Source organism: Hydra vulgaris, chromosome 04 (assembly GCF_038396675.1).
Source record: "Hydra vulgaris chromosome 04, alternate assembly HydraT2T_AEP".
NCBI classification, from domain to species: domain Eukaryota; kingdom Metazoa; phylum Cnidaria; class Hydrozoa; order Anthoathecata; family Hydridae; genus Hydra; species Hydra vulgaris.
In genome coordinates, this window is record NC_088923.1 from 29597501 (window position 1) to 29620782 (window position 23282).

Genomic DNA, 23282 nt, shown 5'->3' on the forward strand with positions numbered 1-23282 from the left:
TGAGTGCAACTACATATGCAGTAGTAGTGTAGTGGTAGAACACTCACTTCGTAAGCAAGAAGTTCCGAGTTTGATCCCCACTGTGTCTCTTGTAGTAAAAAGCCTTCCCAGGAAATGCATGCAGTTTTTTGTCTTATATGACCACACATGAGCATTTTATTTTAGACAACTTGGTAACGGCTATTTGCAAGTTTTAATATATAAAGTGTTGCAGAAAAAAGTTTCAAAAACAAAGAAAGAAAAACTAACAAAATAGGAAATCAAAATAAACTTAAATAGAAAAAAAAAAAATTAATAATTTAAATAAATTTTTAATTTTTTTTTTTTAAATTGTGATTACAACCCACTCTTAGCTCTTTACCTATGAAACACAAACCTTGACAAACAATGCTGACACACTGAGAAACAAATTGAGCACATTACTACAAGCCCAGGAAACTGTATTTCTCATATAAGAAATATTAAATTGAAAAGAAATTGTTAGCAGTGTATTAATTTTTTTTTCTCTAATGAATTAAAAGTTCAAAGACTAGTTAGGTAGACTATCGGTTCAAAAGCAAAATACCATTCAATTAATATTTTGACTATTACAGCACCCTCTATAAAAAGAAGATACTTTATTGATTTATACTTTTTATTATTGTTCTTTATTGCAATTATTTTAAAAAGTAAATTTTATTAAAAGAAAATAATCATACTTCAATTTGAAAAAGCAAGGTACCAGATTGATCTCCAGGAGTAGCTTTCATTGTATATGTTACAGGAGGTTCTTTTCTTAACTGGATCAGTTGTGTTAAATATGTAACCGGGTTAGTTTTTATTGAAATTTTTTTTTCCTTTTTCTTATTTTTAGACTGGTTTGTTTTTTCTAAAATAAATTTTTAAACAGATTTTAATTTAACAATTACTAATTATCTTTAAGTAATCTAAAAGTAAATTAAAAAAGTAGGAAAACTTAAAAGTGTTACCATATGATGTTTTCATACTAGTAATTTATTACATTTTTTTGGTAGAAGTATTTGTTAAAACCAAAATCTTTCAGGTTCATCTAATTTATTCACAGTGAACTAGCCATCTTTAAACAGGTTTAACAAAATAGACTATTTAGCTTTCTTCTGTAAAGATTTGTTTTATGTAGCCATTTAAGGGAACCTTCTTAAACATCTTTTCTCTCACCTCCTGCTAACTAAATGTAATACCTTTTTTCATCAGATTAAGCTATGTACTTAAGCTCATTAAGTTAAGTGTTTCCCACGAAGTTGTTTTTAATTTTGATTTTAATAACATTTATTTTATTTGGTTCTTAACTTTTTAAGTTATGATTAATTTATGTAAAAGTCTCAAGTTTGTTTTTATGAATAACTACAGTTATGCATAAAAGTTTAATATTAAATCATTCTATTCTGTCAAATAAAAAAAAATTTCTGCATTGACTTCAATTTCAAATCTTAGCCATTCTCAATCATAACAGCTTCAAACATTAGTTGTCTGATGTTACAAATGTGTGAAAAATGCAATATATTATGTTCTCACTGCACAATTCTCAAGTTAGACCTGCCACCTACTTAATTAGATACATCAAAATTCTTAATCAGATACATCAATATTTTCATCAAAGTTTTTACAAACTGTCCATATTTTCAACAACCATTAAATCATTTAGTAGAAATCAAATTTCTATTCTCTGCACTTTCTTAAAATTCTAAAACTCTGCACTTATTCTTAGAAATTCTTTTCCTTACATTTTTTTCAGTTAAATATAAGCATAAAAATGTATAAACAAATTAAGCATAAATCATAACTTCACATTAAGATATTATAATCTGAAATGGGATAATTTATTTTAATCAAAAATTCAATAATCAGAAAACCAGTAAATTGAAATATCACATGCGTATCACTAATGTATCATTTTCTTTTTGTATAGTGTAAAAAAAAAATTGTTTACTTTTTAAATTTTCTTTTCTTTAACTTCAAAGTTGTTCCAATTTAAAACTAAACAAAATACCTTTTTTAGGGGGAATGGGTAAATTCATCTCCTCTAAAATTTTCAACATTTTTTCAGCAGCAATATTCTTTGCATTCTTTTTGCCTATGGCTTCACCTGTAATAAAAGTTTACTTTAGTGAGAATATATATATATATACACACACACACACACACACACACACACACATATATATATATATATATATATATATATATATATATATATATATATATATATATATATATATATATATATATATACTACTCAATCCATATGTAAGAATGCAATTTCTTAATATCATTTTTGAGCTCTTAATGTAAAAATGTGTGCATTAATTTTTCAGAAGAAAAAAACAAAAAATATTAAAATAAAAGATTTTTGCCCCATGCTAAACCCTCAGTCAAAGACACAGTACTTCTTTGAAGCAGCAGGCTAATAGATAGTCGATGTATGTACTGAAGACCTTTATAAATTTTTTATGACATCGTGTGCATGCTGCAATTATTTCTCTCTCTCTATATATATACCTATAGCCGATCCCAAATATATATATATATATATATATATATATATATATATATATATATATATATATATATATATATAGTTCTATAGTTTGTTGGCTTTAGGAAGAGCGGAAGGAAAAAAGTGATTCTTACGCCAACACATACGTCACTTTTAATTACTTTTGACTTTCGTCCAACATTTCCGTGTTGGACGAAAGTAAAAACCATTAATTTAATTACAAATTAATCGTTTTTTAAAAAAACCACAAAAACGCAAATTTAATTGACCAGAATGTTTTTAAAAACATTCTGAATGTTTTTATAACATTTTGAATGTTTTTAACAATATAAACAATGTTTTTATTTTTATTTTTTTTAATAAAATGATTTTATTTTTATTTTTTTTACTGTAAATCATGCGCGGAGTGTTGCTACATCGACTATCTTATAGCCTGACTCGCAAGGGAGTGCTGCTACATCGACTGACAAATAGCCTGACTCGCAAGGGAGTGCTGCTACATCGACTGACAAATAGCCTGACTCGCAAGGGAGTGCTGCTACATCGACTGACAAATAGCCTGACCCGCAAGGGAGTGCTGCTACATCGACTGAGGGTTTGGTTGGGGCAGGCAGTCTATCATTATTAAAAAAAAAAAATTCCGGTCTTGCATTTTAATTTTTACTTTTTGTCAACAAAATATCGAAAAAACTTTCGGACAACATCTAAGGGTTCTATATATATATATATATATATATAATAAATATAAATGTGCTTCTTACATAAATTCTTCGATTCAGGCTGGCATGGAATCTTTTAATCCCTTTCGATGATTCCAAATATATATATATATATATATAAATATATGTATATATATAAATATATGTGTATATATATATATATATATATATATATATATAATATATATATATATATATATATATATCAGGCCTTGTATATATATATATATAAATATATGTGTATATATATATATATATATATATATATATATATATATATATATATATATATATATATATCAGGCCTTGTCAAGAAGCGTTACGCAGCTCGCATTTTGCTTGCGAAAAGGCGATTTGCCTACGCGTTCAGCAGTTTTGCGCTACGCAAAAACTTATATCTTTTAGAATATTTAAATTATCTTTTGATTGTCGTTAAGGTGACGTAACGTAACGTTTATTCAGAAGAAATAAAGTCTGTTAGTAAAAGCAATTAACCGCAATTGTAAAGTAATAGATTTTTTGTTAAAGAAACAGTTTGTTTCATAATTTTTTTTGTTGTTGTTAAATATTAGTTAAAAAAAATAAAGTGTTTTAAGTTTTATCTTAAGGAATTAAATATATAAATTCCTTTTAAATATAAAAATTATTTTTAGTCATAATAGTTTAAAAAATGCACGATTTATTTTGATGTAAATATTTTATTAATAAGATATTTTGTTTATGGTTAATTCAATAACGTAAAGTTTTAAAGATGTTTGTTTAATTTATTAAAATAAATTATGATCACGAATATGTTATCGGTAACTGATAAATAACAAATAAACTCTTTATTGTTTAAAAACGTTATTAAAAAGAGTTCACAAACTAAATAAGGCAAAATTTATTAACAGTTAATAAAATAACCAAAAACCAACTGTAAAATCATAAGAAAATAAACAAACATTATTTTACGTTTCATGAAAAAAATATTTTTTTTCAAAATAAAATTTAGTTCATATTTGAAAAAAATTATAAAAATGATTTTTTAAATAAGAACTTAGATTTTATTTGTAACTTTTGTTATAGCGAGAAAAAAACAAACTGTTTGTATGATTTTTAACGCATTAATAAAATAACTTTAATTACAATGCGGTACTTGAAAAGACGCTAGTGACGCAATATAACTTCTAACGATGCAAAATATATTTGCTGAGTTGAGTTACTTAGAAAATCGTTACGCGTTTTCGCTACGCAGCGAAATCTCGTAACAAGGCCTGATATATATATATGTAGTTCTTACACAATGTCTTGGATTTAGGCTGGCATGAAATCTTTTATTCCTTCTTGATGATTCCAAATCAAGCCTCACTCTTTTCCACAGATTTCCTCTGATTATGCTGCTGCAATTTCCAATCATAAACATTACATTCATATCTATTAGCAAAATAATTCTTCGAAAACAGATGTCTGTTTACTATTGCTAGAAATGATTGTAAAAAAGTTTTGTGTAATGCCAAAGCCGCTATTCTCACGTCACAAAATCTTGTATTTCATCTTAAAAGTTAGACTCTTGTGACTTTCGGATAATTTTTAACAGTATCTATAATAAGGGCAAATCTGTTATTCCACCTCTCTTGTATGGTTCAGATTTTGTCATCTCACTTAAAGACAAAGCTGAATTGTTTGCTAAGAACTTTTCATCAATATCATCTCTTGATTTCACTAGTTGCGTTCTACTGATATAGCTGACAAACAAGATGATCCATTGCTTGACATTCGCATCACTCCAGTTTCTGTATCTAAAGTGATTTCTTGCTTAGACTCTTCTACAGCTTGTGAACCGGACAACATACCTGTTATAATCTTGCAGAAGTGTTCAGAGCTGTCTCCAGAGCTGTTGTCTATACTTTCAAAACTATTTAACAAGTGCTTATCAGAATCCATTTTTCCAGCTTGCTGGAGAGCAGCATCTGTTATCTCTATTTTCAAAAACTTATAATTGACCTCATTTTTTCTAATTCCAATGGTTATATATATATATATATATATATATATATATATATATATATATATATATATATATATATATATATCAGGCCTTGTTAAGAAGCGTTACGCAGCTCGCATTTTGCTTGCGAAAAGGCGATTTGCCTACGCGTTCAGCAGTTTTGCGCTACGCAAAAACTTACATCTTTTAGAATATTTAAATTATCTTTTGATTATCGTTAATGTGACGTTTATTCAGAAGAAATAAAGTCGTAAGTAAAATTTAACCGCAATTGTAAACTAATAGATTTTTTTGTTAAAGAAACAGTTTGTTTCATAATTATTTTTTTTGTTATTAAAAATTAGTTGAAAAAAATAAAGTGTTTTAAGTTTTATCTTAAGGAATTAAATATATAAATTCCTTTTAAATATAAAAATTATTTTTAGTCATAATAGTTTAAAAAATGCACGATTTATTTTAATTTACATATTTGTTAAACACCCACTATATATTACAAGTAAGGTAAATAAAAAGTTTCAAAAAAAATCTCTAGGATCTAGGAATTTTATTTTCAAGAACATCCTTGAAGATTGTTCTTTGTTCTTTTGAGTTCCAGTACTCAACTGCACATTTTAAGATTTTAAGATCCGTTTCAGGAATTATATTTTTTAAACCAGTAATTTTTATTTTTTCTTTGTGTTGCATTAGTTTCTCTATATTTAATTTATGACTATTGCACAGAGCCTTGACGCTATCTACAAAAGGTCGTGGACCTGATTCGTTGTTCAGCTGCGACTTAAGAATATCAAATGTCATTTTATTTTTCAACAGGCGAATAAATAAGTTTATCTTATTTTGTTGCGTAATTATAGATATATCTTCAATACAAAATAGGGGATGTATATAATTTTTACTATGTTTTGAAACGTTTAGTAGTGACTTCAGTGCAATTCTTCCTACTATATCAAGCTTTTGCAATAACATTTCTTTATGGTCGCAAAGCTCAAGACCATACGTTAGTGTTGGAACAGCTAAAGTTTTATATAACTGGATAATAGAGTTTGGGTGAACAAAACGAATTCCAGCTTGAATTAAAGACTGTATTACTGCCCGGAAATGGGATATTCGGTTATCAATGTTTAAACGATTAAGTGAGGCAATTGGTGAATATTTTGTGTCCCATATAAAGCCTACATGAGTAAGTTTATTGTCTAGTTTTATTTTTTGGTGGTTGAGTGTTATCGTGCATTTTTTTATTTGATGTTTTCCGGTGACCAAAAACTCGGTTTTGTCAGCATTCAATTTTATGCAATTTTCTTTTGTGTAAATGTTACAGATATTAATTAGCTTTTGTAGGCCAGAGAGGGTGTAATTTTGATGTAAATATTTTATTAACAAGATATTTTGTTTATTGTTAATTCAATAACGTAAAGTTTTAATGACGTTTATTTAATTTATGAAAATAAATTATGATCACGAATATGTTATCGGTAACTGATAAATAACACAAAAAAAACTCTATTGTTTAAAAACATTATTAAAAAGAGTTCACAAATTAAATAAGAAAAAATTTATTAACAGTTAATAAAATAACCAAAAACCAAATGTAAAATCATAAGAAAATAAACAAATATTTTACGTTTCATGAAAAAAATATTTTTTTTAAAATAAAATTTAGTTTAAATTTGAAAAAAATAATAAAAATGGTTTTTTTAATAAGAACTTAGATTTTATTTGTAACTTTTGTTATAGTGAGAAAAAAAAACTGTTTGTATGATTTTTAACGCGATAATAAAATAACTTTAATTACATTGCGGTACTTGTAAAGACGCTAGTGACGCAATACAACTTCTGACGATGCAAAATATATTTGCTGAGTTAAGTTACTTAAAAATGCGTTACGCGTTTTCGCTACGCAGCGAAATCTCGTAACAAGGCCTGATATATATATATATATATATATATATATATATATATATATATATATATATATATATATATATATATAAATTCAGGCTTGGCCAGGAAGGCGTGCGATTTCAAGTCTTTATATGACCACGCAAATAATATTTTGTTTTGATGATTTAACCACGGTTTTAAACAAATGCGCTGAAATAATTAGTTTTTAATTACTTTGAAAATAAATAATTTCGGCGCGTTTATCTTAACTTATGTTTTTTTATTAGCAAAACGCTTTTAAATAAAGTAGCTAATGATTTTAATTAAAGTATCATTGAAAGTTGTATAATTTTTTATTTATATTATTTAATTATATAAGATTTTTTTATAAGTAAAACAAAAGTAAAAATTAAAAAAAAAAAATTTAATAAGCAACGAGCAAAGGTCTCTTTAATAAACTTTATATTAGAATCATTAAAGTTTTGCTGAGAAGAAAAAAAATAGACAAACTTTTTTGAAAGCCGTTTGAATTAAATAACTTTGATCTTTACTTACGTTTTTATATTATTGAAACGCATTTAAATAAAGTAACAAATCACTGCTAATGATTTTTTATAAAAACGTTAATGAATAATATATGTTTTTTTATATTTATTTAAGCATTTATTTTTATTATAAATGTTTTTAAATAAAAAAAAATTATAAGAATTTTTTAAATAAACGCTTTAATTATTTTTACTTTTTTTACTTTTTGTGCGAAGAATTGTCAAGAATCTTTTTTTTAACTTTTAAATGTTTATTAAACAATTGTCTGTTTAAAACTTAAATTTCGTTTAATATGAAATTATAAAAACATTAGTAAAGATAAACGACAATTCAAAGTTATTTATTCCAAATGTAATTTAGATAATCCTATCGTTGTAGCTTCTTATTTATTTTAGTCAAGTTTTAATTTTATTTTTGCTATTTTAGTTTTAGTAAAGTTATTTTTATTTTGTTTTTCGCTATTTTTTTTACGAAAATTTATTTACTTCTTTAACGATAATTTTTTTTTAAGTTTCTTTATAGTTGAGTTAAGATTTTTATAGCGCGTTTTTTAAACGCATACAAATTTTAAAAACTTTTTAACAGCCGTGGTCAAGTTAAGTAAAATTAAATAGTATTTGCGTGGTCATATTATGACGTGAAATCGCACGCCTTCCTGGCCAAGCCTGTATATATATATATATATATATATATAAACACAACCATTAAATATATAAATAAATCAAATGTATAATAACATCAAAAATATATTTAAAACAAAAAGTTTATACGCTGCATTTTTAATCAAATTTAAAAAATATATATATATATATATGTTTATATATGTTTATATATATATATATATATATATATATATATATATATATATATATATATATATATATATATATATATATATATATATATATATTAGGGCTGTCCAAAAAAATTTTTTTTTTCAGATTTGATTGCATAGTTGTTTATTTTGTGCCATTTGACATAGTAATTAACTGTGCAAAAAATCTTTCCAATCAGATAATGTTTAGGGGGTGCTCAATGACTATAAAGTTTTACGAAAAATGTGAAAAACATGGAAAAAGTAACAAAGTTCCACAAATTTCTAAAACCCGGTTAATTAGATTTTTCAGATTTGATCAGTTTTAATTATCTCTAAATATTAAATTCTGAATACAAATTACAATCCACATCCACTTTAGACTGGTTTATTAGCAGAGAAATTAATGAAATAAAATACTGCAATACGACTAAAGTTCTGCGGTTTTTGTTATATCAGAATTTTTCCAAAATAAAACACTAGGATTTTTGACTCTTTGTCATTGAATAAAATACGAATTATAAACAAAAAAACATATGAGCAATTAACATTTAATTATCGTAATGTTATAGTTCGTGCAATGTTAATGCTAGCGAGGACTATAACTCTTCAGAGTACACTTTCTGGCATCTGGCACTCGCTTTCTGTGATCCTCAACCACCTGAATTAACCTCTGCATTTCAGATTCATTCCTTGTAATCGATTCATTAAACATCGACATTAAAGCCACAGATCGTTCGGCAGCATCATTTACTACTTTCAATGAATATACTAAATTTTTTCCTTCTTGGTATTCTGGGGAATCATTCCAGGTAGCTGGATCGTTGTTGAACAGAAAATCAATATCAACCTTCATTGACCGCAACGCACTTGCTGAAACTGATGTCACCAGCATGTCCAGAGATTTCTTCTCTAGACTTTCAATGTTCTTTAATTTGATCAACCTTTCAGACCAGTTCTCACCGTGAAATTTCATGTTGGAAATCATTTTTCGCTTCTCTTCCGTTTGAAGTTTGTTTGAAAACAAAGCTAGTGGGACCAATTCTGGTGAAAGGTACCACAAATGGTTTTGAAAGTTCTTGACTGCTGCTTCGGAAATCGTTTTATTCACAACTGCAAACTGCTTAAGTTGCTGAAACAGAAACAAGTCATTAACTGGAGCATCGCTGGCATTTGTGCATGATATCCAAGATTTTACATAAACCAGACTAGCAAATAAGCAAAATTCACAGAGATTTTTTTCCTCTTTTGTGGTCAACTTGAACTCTTCACGAAATAAATAAATCTTAAAACAATAAATAACCTTGGCCATCCAGCAAGCCATGTGATAAGCACCAGGGATCTTGAAATGATAATTTTTCTCTTCTTGATCAGGCAGTTTTCCAAGTATTAACAGACAGAGATCCATGATTTCTTTGTAGTCATCCCTTGGCATTTTAACATGCAGGTTTTCTTTGAGGAATGCAATCACTTCATTTTGTAGTTCTTGCACCAGGGGTATTTTCATTCGAATGTCATCCAGAGGTTTAAAATTTCCTTGATTAACTTTGGGCCAATATTGCTGAAATCTCTGGAAAAGAGGTATGTTGGGACCAGATGATGGTCCAAATAGTGATCCAAACACTCCTGCTACTATGATCTCATGAACATGGTGTCTGCAAGCGAAATATAACAAATTTCTACCTATATATTTCTCTAGAACTACACATGCACCATTTTTTGAGCCAGTGTTAGAGGCTGTAGTATCAAAAGTCATTCCAATAACATCACCAATTATGTCCCAGAAATTAAGCAGATGAATAACTGCTTTTGCTTGGGCTTCTCCAGTTCCAGCTGATAGTTTTGCTATTCCAAGTATTTTGTCAACATTGTGACCTGTCACACCTACAGATAGTCAGTCAACATTTGCTTTAGGGGCTGCAGAATTTGTACGATCTATCATCAGTTTGCCATCCCAGTGGACGATTAATGGTGGTTTGTCCAAATCGCAGAATTCAGTTCGAACAGTGGCTTCAATATTTGATCGATGATAGGTTCGTTTTCTACGGACTGTAGAACGTGACAATGATCCATCATCAAGGTTCTGTCCACCAGCCCTTGCAATTGCTGCTGCTAGTATAGTAAATTTTGTGTCAGATAGATTAATTCTGTCTAATGTTGATGAAACATCAGGCGAGTCAAGAATTGTATCTAAGATACATTGTCGTTTTGGAGTACTTGCTAAACTTGATTCAGCTGACCCTGAAGAACTTGCTTTACTGACTTGTTGTCTGTAATAAACAGGGATTTCTATCTCAAAATCTCTATCAACCATTTTGTCATTATCAACAGAATCGTTATCGTTGTCATCACTATAACTTTCGTCATGTAAAGGTTCAATAACAGGAACTATTGCACTCGCACCAGATTGTCTTTGCTCTTCTTTTAGCTTTCGTTCTCTCTCTGCTTGTTTCCTTGCTTCATTTCTTTCTTCTAATTTTGAAAGTTCTTTGTCCTCTCCAAACATCACCATTTTTCTCTGACATCTCTGATCCAATAAAAATTCTTTATCTTCTTCAATTCTGATCATGGTTTCAGCATCCTTGAGGGCAATGTCAAAAAGTAGGCCAATGGTGTCTGTAAATGATTTCTCTCTCGATTTCTGAGAATCTGGATTTTTTTTTTTTTATTAATTTAAATTCCTGGACTAAAGTTTTCAACTTTAAGACTACATTCGGATGAAATGCTGTCGGAATACGGGCTTTATTCCAAATAATAATCAGTTCATCAACAGTTGTTTTAAGACTTTCAGGCACTGACTTTTTGGTTGAATTAAGATGATAAAAAAATGTTTTTAAAACATCAGATGTTAAGGGAAGAACTTTATCTGGAAGATTTGGCTCTGGTTGTCCAATTAAAAAGATTTTGGTTTGAAGTCGTGTAGAGATAGCAACACGAGATGATGCTGCCATTTCAATGATAACTGAAATATTATGAGAAAATCAAAACTCAATACCATATTATACAAACTTATCATTCAGTTGTTGGTTTATGCAGCTGCAGCAATATTTTATAATAATTATTACTAAAGAAATTAAATAAATATTTTCAAATTAGAAATTATTATTCTCTGCACTTAATAACAAACAATACACTACCAGACTACCATGCTAGTTTTCTGTAATAGGTTACTAAGGTTAGGTACTATCAAAATATTAATACATTTGTTGTCAAACTGAAATTCCAAATAAAAATAATATTTATACTTGTAAACCTTTTTATTCTGTTTGAACAAATTCTAAATTGAGTTAAATAATAGTATTAAAATTATGAATACAAATTTTAACAAAATGATATAAACACGGTTGTTTTAAACACTAGCAGACATTTTTTAGTCTGGTGCCCTGATGACAGTTAATCTGCTGCACTTTAATTAATCTATATAGCACGCAATCAGACAATATTTCAGTGGAAAAAATCTAACTAACCAGGTTCTAGAAATTTTTGGAACTTTGGAACTTTTTACACGTTTTTGACGTTTTTCGTAATACTTTATGGTCATTGAGCATAATTAATTGAGCGTAATACTTTATGGTCATTGAGCTAAACATTATCTGATTGGAAAGATTTTTTCCACAGTCAATTACTATGTCAAATGGCACAAAATAAACAACTATGCATTCAAATCCGAGAAAAATTTTTTTTTCCTGTGTTCACATGAACAGCCCTAATATATATATATATATATATATATATATATATATATATATATATATATATATATATATATATATATATAAACATATATACATATAAACACAAATGGTTGTGTTTAAATATATATATAGATCTATAGTTTGTTGGCTTTGGGAAGAGCGGAAGGAAAAAAGTGATTCTTACGCCAACATATACGTCACTTTTAATTACTTTTAACTTTCGTCCAACATTTCCGTGTTGGACGAAAGTAAAAACCATTAATTTAATTACAAATTAATCGTTTTTTAAAAAAACCACAAAAACGCAAATTTAATTGACCAGAATGTTTTTAAAAACATTCTGAATGTTTTTAAAACATTTTGAATGTTTTTAACAATATAAACAATGTTTTTATTTTAATTTTTTTTATTAAAATGTTTTTATTTTTATTTTTTTTAATAAAATATTTTTATTTTTATTTTTTTTACTGTAAATCATGCGCGGAGTGTTGCTACATCGACTATCTTATAGCCTGACTCGCAAGGGAGTGCTGCTACATCGACTGACAAATAGCCTGACTCGCAAGGGAGTGGTGCTACATCGACTGACAAATAGCCTGACTCGCAAGGGAGTGCTGCTACATCGACTGACAAATAGCCTGACCCGCAAGGGAGTGCTGCTACATCGACTGAGGGTTTGGTTGGGGCAGGCAGTCTATCATTATTAAAAAAAAAAATTCCGGTCTTGCATTTTAATTTTTACTTTTTGTCAACAAAATATGGAAAAAAATTTTCGGACAACATCTAAGGGTTCTATATATACACACACACACATATATATATATATATATATATATATATATATATATATATATATATATATATATATATATATATATATATATAAACATATATACATATAAACACAAATGGTTGTGTTTATATATATATATATATATATATATATATATATATATATATATATATATATATATATATATATATATATATATATATATATATATATATATATATATATATATATATATATATATATATATATAATTTACAAATGCTTATAAAATAAAAATTCCCAATTTAAAAGTGAAAAAATCCTATTCAATAAAGTTTGCCTAATTAAAGTTTAATAGTAATTTTAAAAATTATTGAAAATTAATTACTAAAATTAACTATTAAAAACTAATAAGAAAATAACATAAAAAATTATAATTTATTTGCACAATCTGAATTAATTTAGAGTAAAAATGGAGCTAACATGTTCTAATTGTTGTTGGTCAGATTTTATACTTTAGAAGATATATATATTTCAAGGAAATAACGAAAGAACTTTTTGCAATTTCCATGCAGCCTATTTTAACAAGAACATGATAAAGTTTTGTTTTTTCTAAAATTTAGTTAAAAATATAAGTATTTTAATAATATATGCAAAAGAAACTTGAATGTTACGTTTTTCATTTGATGTTTTGAATAACGCTGCTGAGTTGAAGCACATTTTTATTTTAAATTTGTTTAACCTAAGTTAAAACTACATGCACTTACTCAAGTTTTGGCCCCTTTTTATTAAGTTTTTGTTTTCAAAGTGAATTATGTCATTATTTAAATCTTATTTCGTCGCGTTGGTTTGACAAGGCTTTAACTGATACTTTTTATATTAAGAGAGTTTAGAAAAATTATCTATTATTTTTTTTAATGTTTAATTTTTAATTAATCATATTATTGTTTTTTTACTTTTTGACATATAAATATGCATAAATAAATAAAAATAAGAACTACATAAATATTTTTATTTAGACAATTACATAAATATTTTTATTTAGAAAAAATATATATATTTATTGCAATTCTCCAAATATAAAAAAAAATCTGTTTATTCAGATTTGTGTTATTATGTGTGAATGAGACCGCATATTTGTGAGAAGCATAACAGTGCAAAAAAATTTTTCACAAAATTACGTATTAGCGTATTTTTATAACAAATGTATTCTTGGTTCGTATGTACTGAACTATACCACTAGATAAGTTTAGACATATCACAATCTTATAAGGTTTTTTTGTTTGTTTGTTTCTATCTAGTTTTCTTGATCTGACGTTGCTAAGTTAGTTTGTTGTGGTTTGCACTATACAGTGTTCACTAACGTTCATTAGGTCGTTTTGTCAACAATATTGTTTTTAAACGTTAGGTTTTTCAGTGGTTATAAGCTATTAGTAAAAAGTTGCATTTATTGTCTCATCTGTTTATTTTTTCACTATTCTCTGCCTACTGATTATGTCTGCATTTTTTTTTATCTCTGGCTAATCATTTTTTAATTTATATGAGTCTGTTTTGTGTGATTTATACTTTTGATTAATACTCATACTATTGGAGACACCATATTTTCTACCATATTTTCTATTAACTACTTTTATACTAACGACAAACATTCTTAGTTTCAATGATTATGAGTGATATTTACTTATTATATTTATAAGACACATTTCAGCCAGAAAAGAAACTGTAAGTTACTCATAATTATTAATTTCTATTTTCTATTTGCTTTGTGTTATTTCTATACATTAAATTGTTTATTTTTATACATGCATGTGTACACGTTTGTCTTTTCTAATGTAAGTGTACATGATATTTAAATGTATTAACATATTTGCTTATATTCACACCACGCGCATCCCTTACCACCCTCATGAGATCTCTAAGAATGTTGGAGCTGTATTAAAAACTGGGATAGGGATTTTTGGCTTTTGTAGTGTAGTCCTGTATTGCAATATTGACTAGCATGACGTAGAGTGCAGGCGGAGAGATCTGTTGCAAGGACACGCCCCTGACGAGTGGCATTAGTGCAGGTCTCAGGTTCTCCGAAACATCATTGGTGATCGCAGTGTATTCCTGAGGAGGAGGATCACCATTATCCACTACTTAATTCTGATTGGTTACTATGGCACCAGCATTTTTTTACCTCTTACACCCACGTATTATAGCGTTTTGTGAGCTTTATATTATGAATTTGTTACATTAACAACATTTATATACTTTTATCTCACACAGGGGATTATCAGTTTTCAGTTTATTATCTAGAGTTTAGGTCATAAATAGTAGCACATTTATTAGCCTATTTTTTCTTTTTATATTGCCCGTGCTATCATTTTTGATCATTTTTCTTATTATTTTGTTATCTACTTATTTTATTTTATTGTTTTTGTATGGTGCGATAATTTTAGCCATGGTTGCCATGTATAAACCAGCAGATCTATATTGACTTGTTTAGTCATAGACTAAACATTGTTTCATCATTTGTTTAGGATGACTAGAGCGTGAGTTGTTGTTCACCCTATCCCTAAGACCTAACATTTTATTCCTCCTGCAGAATAGTCTTTACATTCATTTATGATTCTCACTCAATGACATCATCTACAATCTACTTCTATTTTCACATCTCCCAGGTCTATGTAACTGGACGGCTCTGTTGGTCACTTTTTGCGACCATTGTGTCGCAATAAACAAACAAAAATATATATATATATATTTATTTGCAATTCTCCAAATATAAAAAAAAAATCAGTTAGAACCTTTTTTTTTAAGAATAATAGAATAAAATAATGTTTTTAAAAATTAAAATATTTTATTTTAATAAATAAAATATTTTATTTATTAAAATAAAATATTTTATTTATAAAATAAAATATTATATTTTACCACACGGGTCAAACCACAGATGTCACATTTTTCTCATTTTAAGAAAAATGAAATTTTTTGTTTAGATACATCAGATATCAGTTCATTGATAATCTATTCATTCCAAAGTATTTTTTTATGACATTATAGTCTAAACACAATATATAAATGCAGTCTTTTTGCTAATTACAAATAATATTTGTTCACAGTGTCCATTCGAAGTCAAGACACTCAATTTGGACATAAGTGATTTTTCCATTGTAAATTCAGCAGTTTGTAAACTACATTAACTTGTAACCTTTTAGAGCACTTATTTTGTTAAAAGTAGATAGTAGTAGATAATACAAATCAAATAACTCGTCAAATTTTTACAAACTTTATAAAAGGTAGCCATGCAACAAATTGTTTCCAAAACCCCATTTATCTACCATATTGTCAGTAATCCATTACTTTGCATTAAAACTCTATAAACCAGACAAACACCCCGTTGTGAAAAAACCCTTAATAAAAATAAATGTTATTTTTATTTTCAACAAAATATTTCTAAAAATATATAGATATACGTTTTCTAAATAGTTATTATTTTTTACATTCTCTTACTCTAAGTCAGAGATTTGCTCTGGTTCTGATTCCTGGAGAAGTAGGTTATCAACTGGCAACTGATCATAGAAAGACTTATTTTGTTCACTTACAAATTTTTTTAGCTTCAATAAGTCTTTGAATTTTTCACAAGAAAGTGGCAAAGGGGCTATGTATGCTTGTTTTGGCTTATCAGACATTAAAGACATCTTTAGATCGGGTCAATATTCTCCCTCTTATTGAACCAGAACATGATCTAGACCTATGGGATGTAACATGCATAGAACTAAATATACCACTCCAGTTTTCCCTATACATAAGTTAAAATTAGCCTTTGATATTTCAACTTCTCTGAGTGAACGTGTCTTAAATGGACAAACAACTAAAAAGCTTGGCTTTGAAAACTCTGTAAACTTCAGAAACTTTTTTTGTGTCATGTTTATAATGTTGAATGGCTCTGGTTTTTTGCGAGATGCCTGGAAAACACTCCTCCAATCTTCTGGTGGTTTTTTCTGATTAAGTTCAAGAGTTCCATTTAAAACATTTTTGTTTCTTAACAAATCATTAGCAGCAACAGAGTCAATAGGTACTTGACAATCTATTGCAACTATTTTTTTCTTTGTTAAATCACAAAATGAGCAGGTGTCCTTTCTAGGATATCCAAATGAAATGTTAAGCTTTGAATTAAAAATTTTACGATAACTTTCATAAGAACACTTTTCTAAAGGATACTTTTCTTTAAACATGCAGTACATTTTAAAAATATTTAAGTCTTTTGGAAGGTAAAGCCTGGTAGATTTTGTTCTAGCATAATGAGAAGATTGTCCTCGAAATGACTTGATATGCTGCATTATCATATCAATATTTTCAACAGAAAAAGCATGCTTTTTGTTTTTACGACATCCTCTCATGTCTTTATAAGGTAGACCTAATGAATAAAAAGAAAATAATTGAAATAACACGACAAGACATAGTTTGTGTCATTATAAAAAAATTCTAAATAAAAACGTCTTATTATTTTAATGCTCCATTATATATAAAGATGTATACAATATATACATGTATATATATATATATATATATATATATATATATATATATATATATATATATATATATATATATATATATATATATATATATATATATATATATATATATATATATATATCATAATTTATTTTTACATACCTGTGGCTGAAAGAACTTCTTTGATTTGCCTTACACGATTTTCTGTCAAACCAAATATAGATATGAATGCTTTGATACACACACATATTTTTGTAGAACTCTTATCTCTAACAATTTTCGAGTGATACTAAACAAATAGCTATGAAATTTAGATTGTTCAATTATTAAATTTCTGCTTTGTCGACTTTGTAACTTTTCTCAGATCTCGAGAAAACTCTCTTTTTCTTCCATTAACTGCCTTTTTTTTAGGTTTTTTTGTTACTGTAGGGCTGTTTAGATTAGCCGCCATATTTTTTATTGATAAATGTTGGTCACGTGACTTATTATTTTATTATCATCGGTTTAGTTATTAATAACTTGGACAACTGCTTTTTTTACCAAGTAAACATTGGACAATAGTGGTTGTTTCAAAGTTGCCCTTTTTTTAAAATGACCATAGAACCTTATAACATAGTTTTTTTATTATGAATTTTCAAATTAAAATAGCTTAGTACTAGAATATCATAAAAATATCTCAAACTCAAAATTTTCAAAAAGTGGACATCTGTGGTTTTACCTGTGTGGTCTTCATATATATATATATATATATATATATATATATATATATATATATATATATATATATATTATATATATATATATATATATATATATATATATATATATATATATATATATATATATATATATATATATATATATGACAAATAGAGTGCTCAATGTTCTTAAAGAACAGAGCAATAATAAATTAGTAAATACACTTATCTAATTTTTAGTTGTCTTCAACATAATGTTTCTCCATCAGTAGGTTCATCAGAATGCTTCCGTATGAACATTCTGATGGAAAAACATTATGTTAAAGACAACTAAAAATTAGATAAGTGTTTTTACTAATTTACAGGCTTGGCCAGGAAGGTGTGCGATTTCACGTCATAATATGACCACGCAAATACTATTTAATTTTACTTAACTTGACCACGGCTGTTAAAAAGTTTTTAAAATTTGTATGCGTTTAAAAAACGCGCTATAAAAATCTTAACTCAACTATAAAGAAACTTAAAAAAAAATTATCGTTAAAGAAGTAAATAAATTTTCGTAAAAAAAATAGCGAAAAACAAAATAAAAATAACTTTACTAAAACTAAAATAGCAAAAATAAAATTAAAACTTGACTAAAATAAATAAGAAGCTACAACGATAGGATTATCTAAATTACATTTGGAATAAATAACTTTGAATTGTCGTTTATCTTTACTAATGTTTTTATAATTTCATATTAAACGAAATTTAAGTTTTAAACAGACAATTGTTTAATAAACATTTAAAAGTTAAAAAAAAGATTCTTGACAATTCTTCGCACAAAAAGTAAAAAAAGTAAAAATAATTAAAGCGTTTATTTAAAAAATTCTTATAATTTTTTTTTATTTAAAAACATTTATAATAAAAATAAATGCTTAAATAAATATAAAAAAACATATATTATTCATTAACGTTTTTATAAAAAATCATTAGCAGTGATTTGTTACTTTATTTAAATGCGTTTCAATAATATAAAAACGTAAGTAAAGATCAAAGTTATTTAATTCAAACGGCTTTCAAAAAAGTTTGTCTATTTTTTTTCTTCTCAGCAAAACTTTAATGATTCTAATATAAAGTTTATTAAAGAGACCTTTGCTCGTTGCTTATTAAATTTTTTTTTTTTAATTTTTACTTTTGTTTTACTTATAAAAAAATCTTATATAATTAAATAATATAAATAAAAAATTATACAACTTTCAATGATACTTTAATTAAAATCATTAGCTACTTTATTTAAAAGCGTTTTGCTAATAAAAAAACATAAGTTAAGATAAACGCGCCGAAATTATTTATTTTCAAAGTAATTAAAAACTAATTATTTCAGCGCATTTGTTTAAAACCGTGGTTAAATCATCAAAACAAAATATTATTTGCGTGGTCATATAAAGACTTGAAATCGCACGCCTTCCTGTCCAAGCCTGAATTTATATATATATATATATATATATATATATAAACACAACCATTGGAATTAGGAAAAATGAGGTCAATTATAAGTTTTTAAAAATAGAGATAACAGATGCTCCATTCCAGCGAGCTGGAATATGGGATTCTGATAACCACTTGTTAAATAGTTTTGAAAGTATAGACAAGATCTCTGGAGACAGCTCTGAACACTTCTGAAAGACTATAACAGATATGTTGTGCAGACCACAAGCTGAAGAAGATTCTAAGCAGCAAATCACTTTAGATACAGAAGCTGGAGTGATACGAATTTCAAGCAATGGATCAACCTGTTTGTCGGCTATATCAGTAGAACGCAACTAGTGAAATCAAGAGATGATATTGATGAAAAGTTCTTAGCAAACAATTCAGCTTTGTCTTTAAGTGAGATGACAAAATCTGAACCATACAAGAGAGGTGGAATAACAGCCTATTATAGATACTGTTAAAAATTCACCAAAAGTCACGAGAGCCTAATTTTTGAGATGAAATACCAGATTTCATGTTGTGAAAATACCAGGCTTTGGCATTACACAAAACTTTTTTACAATGGTTTTTAGCAATAGTAAACAGACATCTGTTTTCTGAAGAACTATTTTGCTGGTAGATATGAAAGTAATAGTTATGATGGGAAATTGCAGCAGCATAATGAGAGGAAAACGGTGGAGAAGAGTGAGGCTTGATTTAAAATCATCAAGAGGGATTAAAAGATTCCATGCTAGCCTAAATCCAAGAAATTATGTAAGAAGCACATTTTTCAGCAGGAAGACAAAAGATTTCTACCCAAGGGCCATTACAAAGAAAATCGTGGAAAGAGTCCCAGTCAGCTTTAAGGTAGTTGTAAGAGGTACGATGATCGGGGAATTCTGATGATGAAAAAGAATGAGATAATAGTTTTAGAGAGATCAAACCAAGATTAAAAACAAGACACAAGTCGAGTAGAGAAGGTAAATGATTCAGATTGTCTTGAAAGCGACTTGAAAAATTGACTATTTGAGTTATATATTGAGAAAGGCAAAAGTTGTGGGCCTTAATGCCTGCAGAGTCACCAAAACTAGAGCCAGGTCATTCAGTGTGATAAGCATTAAAATCACCAATGACAATGATGTTGGCTGAAGGATAAAGAGAAAAGAGCTTGTCAATTTGATACGAAATAACATCAAAAAGGGTGCAGTTTTGAGATGAAGGAGAGCGATATAGAACAAAGAGAAAAGCGATAGAGTAAAGTCGTGCTAAACAAAAGCACATAAAAGAACAGTCTGTAGAATCAAACCTAGTTTCCCGACAAATGGGTGAATTCTTACAAATGTGAATGCCCAGGCAAAGCATGTCACATACTTTAGAGTCTTTACGAACTAAAGGAAGATAACCATCAACACTAAAATCACAAGATGAGACAGCCAAACTTAAATTAGTCTCACAAAGAGCAAGTAGGTCTGGTGAACTTTGCCAGAGATAAGACACGACAGAAGAAAAGTTACTTTGAAGACCACGAATATTAGTGATTGATAGATTTAGAGAACTTGGTGATGACGATTTTTTTATGGTTTTTATGGTTTTTGGTACTTAAGTAATTTTTAAACTTTATAAAGAACTTGACTCAAAGCACAGATAGTACTCAGTACACTATTTAATGATCCATGCAATCCCCTCATAATTGTTAATAAACCCTAAGCTGTAAAAAAGGACTCCAAATGTGGCCTCAACAACGCACACCAAAAGTAAAAACAAGGATACCATCCATCCGCAACATGGCACTATTAGTACTCTGATATTTTACAGCTGTTGTTGGAATAAGCTTCCCTGAGAGCTACCACAGAGTTCAAAAATCCTGACTACCAGCCGGCCTCAGAAACATAAAACTGAGTTTTAGAGCTGTACCCTCATTAGGAGATAATAGAATGAGTTGCCTAGTAATAAAAACAGAGACACAAGCAAAACCCATGCATTAACTTAAGAAGATTCAGCATTCAACATCCTAAACTTGAAACAGTGTATTATTAATACATCTGTGCAAGCCTAATAGATGAAGAAGGGGTGTGAGGCTGATCAACAGGTAGAATATGTTTACCCTGTATAACTTTCTCATTCTCTCTCACTTTATCTCTCTCTTTATATATATATTTATATATATATATATATATATATATATATATATATATATATATATATATATATATATATATATATATATATATATATATATATATATATATATATATATATATATATATATATATATATATATAAAGAGAGATAATATAACTCTTGCAATTAGAAAAAAATGAGGTCAGCAATAAATTGCCAACCTTAATCTTCTAGAATTGGCATCAGATCAGCCAAAATTATTTGATACGTTTCTATGTTTTATGGTCTTACCATAAAACATAGAAACGAGGTCAGCAATTTTTTGCTGACCCCACTTTTGGCAAAAAACTGCTGACCTTGTTGTCGGCAGTTAGATTGACCTGAAAGTGTTTAGGGTCAGCATTGCCTACCCTAACTCTGAGGGGTGTATATATATACACATACATTCATCAGGTGGGCTGGAAGAAAAATAGATGAGTCTAGGTTTTTTGGAACTTATGACTTTGGCTTTGAGTCCTAAGCTTTTTCTCCAGCTTCTTTAAATATCTTTTCAAAAAAAACTCAACTAAATATTTTATGTATTTTAAAAAATTCATTTTGGGGATATCTGTAAATAGTAAATGGTATCTTTTTTAATTTTCATTTTATTCTGATTTTTTCCTAACAAAGTTGCAGACAATTACTATTAAGTTGGGAGTTACTAGTAAACAAAGAATAGAGTTGAAGAGCAAGGAAACAGTTGACAGAAGACTTAAAAAGTTGCAGGTTGTATGAATCAGATAAACATGAAGATGGGAGGGAGTTCTAAAGGGTTGTAGTGTAGGGAAAAAAACTAGACAAATAAAAGTTTTTAGAGCATGCAGGGATAGGTACAGTAAAAGAATGAGACTTATCTGAATGACTAGTCAAGCAAGAATGAGTTTTGATTGATTAAACTAGAGATGATAGCTCCATTTTAGCAGCAACCATGATAGTATTTGTAGAAAAAAAAGAGGTAACTTTACAACGATGGGAGAGAGGCTCAAATTTGGCAGATAAAGCAGGTGGAACTTGTCTAGAAGAAAAAGAGCATCAATATAGGAAGGTCAACATTATTTTGTTAGTTGTTTACAGTAAATATCTGAGTTTTGTTGAAGCTAAAATTCAAAAGCCACTGCAAGCCCCAATCTATTACAGAAGTGAGATCAGATTTAAGAATGGTTGCCTGTTCTAAGTGATTGAAAAGAGAGTATAAAGTTGAGTCATCAGTAAATCGAACCTTTCTCAGATATACCATAAGAATCAAGGCTTATGGAGAAAACCAGCATGCCAAACTTTGTCAAAAGCTTTAGACAAAACCTATAGTCCTAGCCTTACCGCCTCAATCTAATGCACAATAAAATCTTTCAATCATAACATATACTAAATACCATAACCAGTTTTATTAATTTATTTCTAAATTAATATAATGAAATATTAGAAATTATGTTGAAAAGTCTATTTTATAGACTTTTTATTTATTTTATTTACGCCATAAATTATTTATATAAAATATTATTTTAAAAGCAAATATCGGATAAGCAATATTAGTTATAATAGGTAA

General features: G+C 27.8%; 1 protein-coding gene across 1 annotated transcript in view; it reads right to left on the reverse strand.

Moving 5' to 3' along the window:
• LOC100202005 (double-stranded RNA-binding protein Staufen homolog 2) overlaps positions 1–23282 on the reverse strand; it is an 82401-nt gene that overhangs the window by 29991 nt on the left and 29128 nt on the right. The window contains exons 3-4 of the mRNA XM_065796012.1: positions 2009–2104; positions 699–868 (exon numbers count right to left, since the gene is read on the reverse strand). Coding sequence (XP_065652084.1) covers positions 699–868; positions 2009–2104 — 266 coding nt within the window. The remainder of the gene's footprint in view (positions 1–698; positions 869–2008; positions 2105–23282) is intronic.